The following is a 12,409-nucleotide window of genomic DNA, read 5'->3' on the forward strand; positions in this document are numbered from 1 at the left end:
GACAGCTGTCTTTTAAAGGTTGGTACTAACTGAAAATGAGGTAAATTTAAAAAAAATAAAAATATCACCATCTATGTGTGAAGCCCGAGACTTTTCAGCCGATGTGTTATCAAAAATTGATTTTGAGTTATCATCTCTTGAATTATAAAAACATCACATTTTTCGTAATTTATTCATGATACTGCTAGGTATAAATAGGTACAGCAACTCAGGTAATAATTCCATTAAAAATTCCCACTCGGTTTGAATTCACGAACCTCTTTTGTGATTTAATTTATTTATATGTTTATATTCTTAAAGATCTTTTTCATTATACCACATTATTAAGTATACTAAATAAATATATAATAGTGTTATTATCGTATGAATACAACAAACAAATAAGACAGGCATGAGAATGTATATTGCATCAAGAAAAATATAGAAAGAAAAAGAAATAAACAAAATGTCCACCCTTGTATTGTAACGCGTTCTATTGTTATATGTATGTAGTATATGTATTTTTGTTATATCATAATAAATCTCGGGAAAACAGAGCAGCATATATCTAAATATTTTATATATAAACACAATGTATACACAGAAAGAAGACAGTAAGAGGAGGATGTAAGCCTTTTGTGGTATGTTACATAGGAGTACCAGTGAAGAATAGTAGGGCCATCAAGGAAAAGTAGCAATAGTTATTTCCTAGGTGATCCTGATGAATACTTCTCGGAGAAGCGTTAGTAAGTGAAAATGTTTTTGGATTACCCGAGTAGGGAGATGTGGAAGACCTATTAGAATGGATCTCTCCCATCTCCGTCTCCTTTTCTTCTTCTTCTGGAGGATAGAATCGATAGAGCGGATTCCGCGTCGTAGTACTACTGTGTGTGTTATAAAGTCTCCCTCCTCGGACATGAGCATTGTTATTTGCATGACGAGGGTTTTTGATTTTAAAAACAATCCCTGAGTTATCCGCATAAGGATCCTCTGTAGGACCAACGGTGGTTGTGGTAGTCGTTGTGGTTGTAGTAGGAGCCACACTTCCATTCTTTATAAAATAAGGGAGTTCACAGTCCACACTCACATCCTTTAATACGGTCTCCATATAAGTTCCTTCGATTTTGAGTGAGCTGTTGGATCCGTCATCGTAGAAGGAGAGTAAAGTGGCTCTGTAAGGGATTTCAGAGCTCTGTTCTAAAGCTTTAATGACACATTTTGAGGCCGTTTTGGCCTGGAGAACTCGAGATACTTCTTTGAGTTGATGTGAGTGAAGCGTGAGAGGAAGGCCCCACTCAAAGTCATGGATAGGGAAATCATCTTTTTCTTCATGGTAGGAGGGGCCACGTGAGGGAAGGGCTGTAATAAGTCCCCAGAGTTGACCCCAGTTATAGGTATGAGATGTGTTGTAGGAAAGAACAGAGCGAATGGAGTTCCATGCCCCTTCGTTTTGATATAGACCTGCATTAATAAAGGTTTTGGATCCAAGGAGAACCTTTGTCTCATTGAGTACCTTCTTTCGGCGCTCAATATAAATCAGGTCACGAAGTTCATAGCGCACAGGCTCCTTCTCCACCAAAACAGCTCCAACTGTGGAGCTCTGTGTTTTACGATCACCATGCAAATTAAAGCCATTGATCTCTCCACTCAGCCCTGCATTGGGATTCAGAGATCCAAAGCAATACAACCCCTTCTTCTCTGGATCCTCAATCCTTGCAACAAAGGTTTTTAGATCATAGGCTACAGATGAACTAGGGATCTTTGTGAATATATCCCAGGGAGTCCAATCCAGTTTGGAGGCACGGATCCGCTGTATAAGAATATAGAATTTAGTGCGGAGTATATGAAGAGATCCATTGAAATCCACGTAGCAATGACCATTGGAGCGTCTTGCAGAGCCAATGACTGCTACGCCTTTGTAAGTGCCTTTGCAGGCTGCAACTTCTTCACTGAGGAGAACGACGCGGTTGTCTTTCACCCAGTCGTGGGGTTTCTTGATATATTCCCATCTGAAAGAGAGAGAGATGGAGAAAGTGTTAGCAAATGAAATAATGATAATATATATAAAATAATAATACGTAAATATGGAGTGGCCATTAATAAAATGAGGAAGTCAAAATTTCCCAGTTTTTCTTTATCAATATCCCATCTATTTATCTATCTATCTACGTATGTCCAAATATGTAGGAACAACGTATGAATATAATTAAAATTGGTCAACTGTTTAGGGAGAATGAATCCTTATTTATTCCTTCACTAGACAAAAAAAAATGTTTTTTTTTTCTTCACAGTCTCGCTTCCCAAATCATTTGCATATAGATTAGCTTCTCCTAATTTCATTGATTAATATATACACATACATATCCCTACAAGGAACTCTGTATATAACAATAACAATAAAGAAAATAAACAAGAAAAGGTATGTTAATAGTTTTCTTTACTCCATATTATGTATCTTCCAGACACATATTTGTTTAAGAAACACAATGGTATCCCAAAAAACCTCATCACATTTTGTAATAATGATCAGAATCCTATTCTCCCTCCATTTTTTTAAATTAATTCTTCCTTCGCTCCCTGATTGGTTCTCTTCCCTTTTTTTAGCTTCCATATTTCGCAATGTGTTACAAGGTGTTACTTCGTCAACACAAAAATACCCATTGTATTTTGTGGTCAATACGTCATGGCTATTTCATAATGTATTCTTTTCGATAAATAAAGAATGTAATAAGTTATTCTACATTTATGCTCCGTTTCCAAAAGAACAGGAATACAATTTCTTGTTGATCCTCGTCGTATATATATAATGTATATATTGGCCATTTTATTGTTTCTATGAAGAAATTTTGGCTATCACACACAAATACAAATGTATAACTACTATTTCGATATAATATTACTTAGCAATATTATAATACAGTATCGAATAAAATACTATTTAGATTTTAATAATATATATTTCATTTTAAAAATGGTGAAGAATTAATATGACAGTGATACTCTGGGTGTAAATTACATAAAAATGGCAGTTGGTATGATTGACATATTTGGCTAAATACCAGACGATTTCAGGGCTTTTTTTCTCTATCTTTTTGAAGGAAAGTTTTTATGATACAATAAAGATATGATACACATGTTAGTGTTAGATCAATCTAAAAAACTAAACGACTGAAGTCCTATCAGTCCAGTCCAAATAAAATTTGTCAGTCCTAGGACCGGTCCTTATGAGTCTTTTATGGAAACTATAACAGCTGAAATTATGTACGTCATTTGAGTCGCTGAAGTTTCGTATTAATTCACCATCTCTTTTAAAGAGACAATATACCTGAAGTTAAAAGTAGGAAGTCTGTGACTAGAACGTATTATTATACGTTCTATCTATCATTCAAAATTTTCTGAGTTCTTATATTCTTCAATCTTAGCAAGGAGTAAAGAAAATAAAATGATAATTAGGACTGTATAAAAGAAAGACCAATGTATCGGCCCTTTGGACTGTGGAATGAAAAAAACATCGGACACATAGAAAAAAAGACTAAAAAGGGGACTGATTAGGAAATCAGTCCTAAGACCGATCCGACATAGAGATCTACGACAGAAGAAGAGAGAATAGAGATAGTTTACCAAAACAATCGAAAAAATCGTATTTCTCGCCATACTCTCTAATAATATTATGGTATTAGTATTGTAAAAAATATCGTTTTTATGAAAAAAAAAAAAGAAGAAGATATTTTAATCTATTAATGATCATGTCTTTGATTCATCTCCTGAATTAAACCCTATACTAAACTAATTAAATATATTTTGTTAAGTTATGTAGGCATAAAATGATGCAATTTTGGTGAAAGTGAAAGGAATCAAGGAACCAAAGTTTGGAAAATACTCACGAACTTTATTCAATTTAAGAATCAGTAATTGTTTAGTCTGTAATTGAATTATAGTCAGAATAATCTCCCAAATCTATCATTAATATTTTGAAAGGCTAAATAAAGGTATATTTTAATTTAAGAATTGGAATAAGATATTAATATACTCAATATATCTAATAATATGTTTAATAAACTGTATTTAGACATCTCTAAATTCATACATTTTTAGAAATAAATTATTATTATTATTATTATTATAATAAACATTTTAATAAGTAAAACTTTTTGAGGCATCCTCTATATTTTTAACATACCTTACTATTACAATTTAAACGTTTTTACCAAGTATTTATTTCCATCTACTTCTTCACTTCATCACTATATGTATTTTATCTCTATGGTTACATTGTCCACTTTTAAAAATATGCAAAGATGAAGTATATTTTCCTTTCAGCTGTTTCTTTTAATTATCATAAATAGACTCTTGTATGGTTTAAAGCAGATGACTTTATGTATCATGAACTCCAAAAGATATTAGATAGGATTTTGATTTTGATATTAATTTATAGGAATCTAGGGCCTTCGCTTAAAATTCCTGTCCTTTAATACTCTGTCATTGATACTTATTTTTATAAAATTATTCATTCAATATTCAAATTAATTCATATTTATTATCTAAATAATAATTAACAGTTGGTAACCGTAGGTTGTTGTTTTTTTGGGGTTTTTTTTTTCAAACTTTGTCATTCCTTTTTGACAGTCGAGGCTGAGATGGGATAAAAATATAAACAATGTTTTCACTGACGTCATAAATTTCATTATAATTGAAGGAAACGCCATCTTAGGGGCTCAAAGTTGATATTTTTACTTCATACAATGAACAATCATCCAAAAACCTTGATAAAATCAATCAAATAGATGTATGGATAAAAAAAAAGACTTAAAAATATTCTTGAACATTACTTGAGCCATTAATAAACACTGATATTTGAATTTAATGAAAGTTTATCTTTCCTGAAAATTCCTAAAAATGGTTAGGTTTGAGCATTTTTTGTTTGTTTTTGTTTGATCAATAAGGTTCACAAAAAAAGTAGGATAGTTAAGTTTAATATCTTATTCCTTCCATTAGAATAGATAATTTTTATCTACAGCACGGAAATAAGGTTGTCTAACGATGTAAAAACATATTTTGGATACATTTTAGGGTCATATAAATAATAAGACAAGGCAATTGAGCGATAATAAATTTATGGACATTAAGGTTTAAGTCCTTTTATCTCTGAGTCCCATTTTGACAGTTCACTATTTTCCTCAATACGAAAAAAAGAAATGCTTTGATTGTTATAAAACTTGATTGCTAAGGCCCCCAAAATGGACGACATCAGTATTGTGACGTCAGAAGAAAAGGTTCAATAGAGCAACGAAGTTTTAAGTATTAAAGAGATTGCTATCGACTCGAGATGACGTTAGCTGTTGTCGAGGTATTTATGCTATAATAACCTACCAAGATTCTGGAAGAAAATATAAGTATAAGTACCTTTATCTTGCAGCAGGGGCATAGAACAGTTGACATGATTTTACATGACTCTAGTGCCTCAAGTAATATATTGTTATATATAGTGTTACACAGCACAACGTTACCTCACTAACACAAATATTTAGTCTATAGTGTGTTGTCAGCCGTCAATGTTTCTTCATTGACATCACAAATTGCACCATATTTGAAGGGGACTCTATCTTTGAGGCTCTTAGTTGATATTTTTATTGAATATAATGGACAAGTTTCAAATAAATCTAAGTAAAACTTTATTTGACAATTTTTATTCCGCTTTTTAATCACCCCAACTGATATTTATCTCTGAAATACTCGGTGACTATCAATGTCTCAATATATTATGTCTTCATAATTTTTTAAATGAATTATATATAAATAGATCATAATATTAAAAAATCCTACATAATATTTCATTCTATACTGTATTATAATTATTGTTTAGTGACCTTTTATTACAAGTGTTCTATATAATAACAAAATTTTAATCCTAGAATTATAAATAATGAGACGGCTAATGTATAAACATACTACAAGGGATCAACACGAAATTGTATTCCTGTCCTTTTGGAAACGGAGCATATGTATTGAATAACTTATTACTTTGTTTATTTATAGACAAGAATACATTATGAAATAGCCATGACGTATAAAGTGAGACGCAGGAATCGAGAGCTGATAACAAAGTACATAGGATAGCGTTACTTTTATTGTATCACGCAGCCTTTCCACCGAAAAGAAGCAGAAAAATGGCCCGATATCCTATGTAACCAAATAAGTCAATCATACCAACTGCTATATATTTCTAATGTACTTCCAGACTATCACCGTCAAATTAATTCTTCACCATTTTTAAAATGAATTATATATTATTAAAATCGGCATAGTATTTTATTCGATACTGTATTGTAATATTGCTTAATACTATTCTATTAAAAGTGTAGCTATAAATTTGGTATTTCTATATGATAGCCAAAATTTCTTCATATAAATAATAAAATGGCCAATATATATATATTAAATAAACGACGAGGGATCAACACGAAATTGTATTCCTGTTCTTTTGGAAAAGGAGCATTATTATAGAGTAACTCATTATTTTCTTTATTCGTCAAAAAGAATACATAATGCAATAGTCATGACGTATCAAGTGAGGAGAAAGAATTGACAGCTAACAGCAAAATACAGTGGTTATTTTGTTGTTAGTGAGCTAACGCCTTTTTTTTGTGTGTTAGCAAGGTAACGTTAGCGTGATTATGAAGATTGCTCAACTCGTAACATTTATTGTATCACACAAATTTACCTCCGAAAAGAAACGGGGGAAAAGTCTCAAAATCAACTGGTAGTTTGCCAATTATGTGCAAATACGGTTATAATTTGTCAATAGTTCTTGAAAAGGGTTTATAGCATAATTAGAGCTTATTCTGATTCAATCAATTAACTTTTTTAAGGGGGGAGCAGAGAGATCGACAGCTGACAACACAATACACTGGATATTATTTTTTGACTTAGGTAACACCATGTATTATTTGAGATAAATAAAATGGATGAAGAAGGTTGCGAGACTTTTTGTTTTATAAAAACAACACATTTATATCTTTCTTTTCTTGGCCCCCCTTCCCCCTTCTGTTTCATTATTTGTACCTTCATACATTAGTCAAAATAACAACAAAAATAAGAATCATAATAATAGGAAATGTACGCATTTGTTTTAGACACGGATCTCAGAAAGAAAAAAAAAACTATAAATAACTTTACTCAACAGACCGAGAGACGTGTGTTTTAATTCAATATTATTTTTCTTGGCAGTTCACAAGCACTGTCTTGAACAATTTTCATTTTTACTTCTTTAAAAAACAACAAATACATTTCGGGGAAATGATTTGTCTTTTGAGCTTTTGTAAGTACGTACCTAGGAGGAACCCCATGTCTCTCTAATTACGGCATATTTACCCCCGGTGTATCCACCATAGATATTAAAAAACAAAGGTCCGACTTACATGATACCCAACTTTTTTCCTTGTTATTAAAAAAACCTCTATGTGCTTACTTACGACAAGTGGAGTGAAACTCATTTCAGCACCCACCTAGGGGGGCTGGATAGATAAAGGGAGTCATTTAATGAAAATCAATTTGTCAGAGAGTTACTAGGCATTAGGGTGGAGCAGGCTATAGTCTTCTTCAGTCTATTTTTTTGAGAAATAAGGGACTGCAACATAGTGTTACATCCGTCTTCCTTAATATGGGACTTATGATTATCAGGGATCGACAGCCATGCTAGCCGGTGGGTATTTAAAAAAAACCATAGGGCTAGTGCAGGGTGCCTTGTATCTAAACCTGTTTAGCTATACAATGCCTTACTTTATATACCAAATATACTCCGTCAAATTTGGGCTCAAATCATAATTAACACATGGTTTGAAAAGTTTTTTTCGTAACAAAGAAAAAAATTGCCTTTTTTTTTGAATAATTATAATCATTTTTATTTTCTTTATTGAGCAAAGTCCCCAGAACACTTTTGAAGTCATTGTTTAGATTGAACGGTAATTTTTCTGATCAGGAATCTGGTTAAAATTAAAATACGAAATTGTTTTTGATCCATTGTTTTGGAAATAACAAAAGTAGGGTCACAAATATTATTTTTACATTTAAATACATGTCAATCTATTTGATTATGCATTTTTAAAACAATTTACACGAAAGAGGGGCGAGAATGCTTACTTCAGAGGGATAAATTAAAAATATGAACATACTACGCAAGCAGCGTTTTTCCTTTTCTAATTTCTAAACATAGGTTTTTTCCTTACAAGAATATGAACTCTCATACTGAGTACAACAACAGAAGCTACTACGTATTAATTATTAGTAATACTCATGACTGATGACTGATACATCGTGAATTACAGAAGCTAAAAAATGAAGGAATAACCAATGAAGGAGTGATCAGGAAAAGTAATAATTAATTTTTAAAAATTGAGAAGACATGATATTTATGATGACTATATGTACATCTAGGTGAACTTACCTTAGAGAATTGGATGTGACGAGTTGTTTAAGAGGACTTTTGACATAGGCACTCTTAAAATTATGTCCAAATGAGCTATTAAATGCAGTGAGTACTAACCAGAGGACACATAAAAAATGCATGTTTCTGTTCAAGTAAGTATCTTGGTTGGGTATGGAGAGGTTTTAATGAAGTCTTGACGAGGGATCCAACATGACTCGGATCTGCAATAAAAAATGGAGCATATACCAAATCGTAAAAATAAAGGTAGTTTGGATGAGGGGTTCTCAAACAGTGAGTAACAACTACAAAGTAGTCTCTAAAGTTTGGCTTGTGGGAAGTAGGTGGGAATAATATTGTCTCTCACTTTTTTTACTATTAAACATCATCAAGTTTTCTTGAGAGAAATAATTTCTACAGTTTGTAGTTCTTTCCCCAGTATTTGTCCTCAGTATCTTCCAAAAGACAGCTATACAAAAGTGTGGAGCATAGAAATATTTGTTGTCAATCACAAATAACAGGAAATTTAAAAAAACGAAGCTGCTGATAAAATATCATTAATTGTAGGTTTCCAAAGGTTGGTAAAGTTTTGGCTTCGATCAAACATCCAGGTAATTGGATTACCCAATTACATCATGAAAGCATTTACAAATTGTAAATTTAGTGTCATGAATGACCTTTCATTCCTAAATAAATTAATGTTGAAAATCACCGAAAACCAATTTTTTACCTAGTTTGGTATGTAGTGATGTTTTTAAAACTAATTTTACCTATATTTTTGCCAAGCCTGCAAATTAGACGAATGACTAAATATAAATTATTCTCAAATGATGGAACATTATTTTATCAATCTCAGATTGTGATTGGAAATTTTTGAAAGTCACTGCAATAAGAGAAAATTGAGACTCGGAAATGAAAATCCTTTTATGATGATTATCTATCTTTAAGAATATAAAATAAAACTTTAGATCAGTAAATAGCCTAAAAAACTATTTTCTTCAATAAAAATAGATGCCAAATCGGACAAAATCTGGATATATGATTTTCAAATTCAAATTTATTTTTTCTATATATGAGTCATTCCATGGGAAATATTTACGAGAAAACTGATATAACTAATGTTTACTATGTGACACTGTTAAGAGTATATTAGCGTTGAAATGAAATTTTTAAATCTATACCTCAATCAATTTTTAGTTCTGAGGCCTTAAAGATGAAGGAAATATAATTTTGACAAATATTTGATTCGTGATACATCGCAATGATAGGCAATACATAATTAAAAAGCTATCAATTAGCTTAACAAAAATTATATTATATTTTTATATGATTTATTTAATGAAAAAAAAAAAAAACCTTATGAGTAATACTGCGATTTTTTTTTAAATCATAACTGTTTTGTAAATTTATTATATTTTCATAAAAAGTGTAAGCTCGATGAAACGTTTTTTAAATATATAAATACTATAGCTTGAAAATTAAATAAAAATAACTGAACTACGGTTATGCTTTACTTTATTTTGCTATGTATAAAGAAAATATTTGGAATATAATATATTTAACTAGATGAACAAGAAATGAAATGGATCAAAATGTATCTATTGCTTAGATAATCATAAGTTTCGTAAAATAATTTATGTACTCATAACCGTGGAACACACAAGATGACATTGCAATGCTACACTTCTCTGATGACATTGACTATTCACAAATCTAATTAATGAACTAACAGGGTTAGTGGCTATGCTCTATCCAACATAATAATTTAGACTTTAGAAGTGTTTGAGAATTGTGATTGTATAGACTATAAAGCACGTTTGAAATTTGTGAAGTAAACGTATAACTAAATAATTTTCATAAATTAATAGTACTTAATTCCAATAATTAATAGCCATTTAGAAAATAACTTTAAGAATACTCAATATAAACCTTAAATTATAAATAATTTTATTTACATAAATTATAATAATTTTTATAGCCTGAGACGGAGTAGGTAGAAATTTTCTTAGGTCCATAATGGTCCCCATAATGACAAAAAAATGATTCATTTTTTGTATTAAAATCCCATATACCTCCCCAAAATGGTCTGAAAAGCTTCAAACTTTGGTAAAGTCAGGTTTTTTTTTACCAGAAAAGGTTTTTATGTATAGTTAAAAATAATATTCCTCCAAAAACGGGAAAATTTAATGTACATATAATTTTGCTAATTTGTAGAGAAGAAAGACATATTAGATAAAAAACTTCGTAAAACGTCATACACATACTTATTTCAAAGCAAATTAGACGTTCCTTAAATAGCTTACCTCAAATTAATCTTTTAAATAAGAACAATCATGTCCGAATTGACCGATAGTACTGATCAAAAGAAGTACGACAATCATGGACCGGTCCAGGTTTTCAAACTGAACTACAACACTAACAGGAATGTTTTATAAAATATTGTATACTATATACTACATAAAAAAAATCTGAGTATTTTATTGAAAATAAAAACTTTTCAGGTTTTGACAATATTTTAAAATAATTTATTTTTGTAAGAAAAAAAAGATTTATGAATTTGAATTCTACCGCCCATTTTATTTACAACATATTTTCATCTCATTCCTTGATAATACATGATTGAGTAATGATTTTTTTTTCCTTCTATTCTATTTCATCTTTTTGAGTGCATGGTGTTTGTGTTACGTAGGTCGATAGATAGATAGTTTTTGAAATGTATCTTAATGGAAAAAGATAAATCATTCTTTCTTATTATGGTTAGTGATATCGTACGGGCTCTTATTCTGAGTATCTTTTTTAATATCAAAATATAAATAAAATTATATCTCTTAATCTTTTATCCTACTAAAAATCTGTAGAGGTTGATTGTTTTGCAATGAGATCTCTATCTTGATGTAATAATAACATGTACTATTATCAATAGAGACGCCACAAAAAAAAAAAAAAAAAAACCTCTCAAAAAGTCATAAAAAGACCCCATTTAAATGAATGTTTTTAAATGTAAATTATATATCGTCAACATGAACCTTTAAAGAAAATATGTAGTGTGTCAACAATCTGAAACGAAAATCAAAACAAGGAGAAAATCCTATAGAGGTACAAATTGTTCTCTTAAACCTAATGTGCGTAGGTTCGCGTAACGGTAGATACTAGAGAATGAAATGTACTTTATGTATATAGACTTCAAAGACAATTCCTAGGTCAAATGGAGTAATTGTAATGCTTAACTTATACTTAATCTGTGCAACTCCATCTGAGAAATTAAGGGAACATTAAAATATGAAAAATCCCAATTATTTTTTTATTTCTACATACAACCAGACATGTTCCTCTATAGGATTTATGCCAAGTTCTTGTGATAATGATGTTACGTTAGCAGGGGGTTCTGTATGGAGTAGACTGGAGGTGCTGTAGCCCCCAAAATTAAGGAACTTTTCATTTTAAATAGATTATTTTTTTGTCACTTGGGAAAATTATCCAACAGAGCCAAAAAAAAAATTTTTTTTTTTTTTTTTTTCCTACAAATTTAATTTTTTGTGAATAGGTGTGTATTTTTGCAATTTTTTAGAAAAAATTAATATTCGAAATTTAATTTAAGAAGTTTTTCAAAGGAATTAACTTTTGTAGATAAATGTAAATTTCTCAAAAAAATGTCATATTAGGACTTCAATTTTTGAATTTTATTTTTTGTGAAAATCTCTGTATTTTTGAAATTTCTTTTTTATAAAAAATTCATATTTGAAACTTAACTTTTGGAAATTTTTTTAAAAATAGTTAATTTTTGTAAAAATATCTGAAGGTTTTTAGAATTAGTTTAGAGGAAATGCCATATTTGAAATTCATCCCCCCCCCCAAAAAAAAAAAAAGTATAAATATCTATATAATCTTCTGGGCGCCCTGGCGGTTAGAGATGAGTTGTATCAAAATGTCGAAATCTTTGGATTTTATAAAAGCAACAATGTCTGATTACTTTCGTTTTTTTATACTAATCATATTTTCAAACATTGT

At 30.4% G+C, this 12,409-nt stretch overlaps 1 protein-coding gene across 1 annotated transcript in view; it reads right to left on the reverse strand.

The window, feature by feature from the left end:
• Nucleotides 1–268: 268 nt before the first annotated feature.
• LOC121128479 (protein unzipped) overlaps nucleotides 269–12,409 on the reverse strand; it is a 55,675-nt gene continuing 43,534 nt past the window's right edge. The window contains exons 2-3 of the mRNA XM_040724069.2: nucleotides 8,423–8,625; nucleotides 269–1,988 (exon numbers count right to left, since the gene is read on the reverse strand). Of these exons, the coding sequence (XP_040580003.1) occupies nucleotides 626–1,988; nucleotides 8,423–8,544 (1,485 nt within the window). The 5' untranslated portion in view covers nucleotides 8,545–8,625 and the 3' untranslated portion in view covers nucleotides 269–625. The remainder of the gene's footprint in view (nucleotides 1,989–8,422; nucleotides 8,626–12,409) is intronic.

The sequence above is a fragment of the Lepeophtheirus salmonis genome, chromosome 1, assembly GCF_016086655.4.
Source record: "Lepeophtheirus salmonis chromosome 1, UVic_Lsal_1.4, whole genome shotgun sequence".
NCBI classification, from domain to species: Eukaryota; Metazoa; Arthropoda; class Copepoda; order Siphonostomatoida; family Caligidae; genus Lepeophtheirus; species Lepeophtheirus salmonis.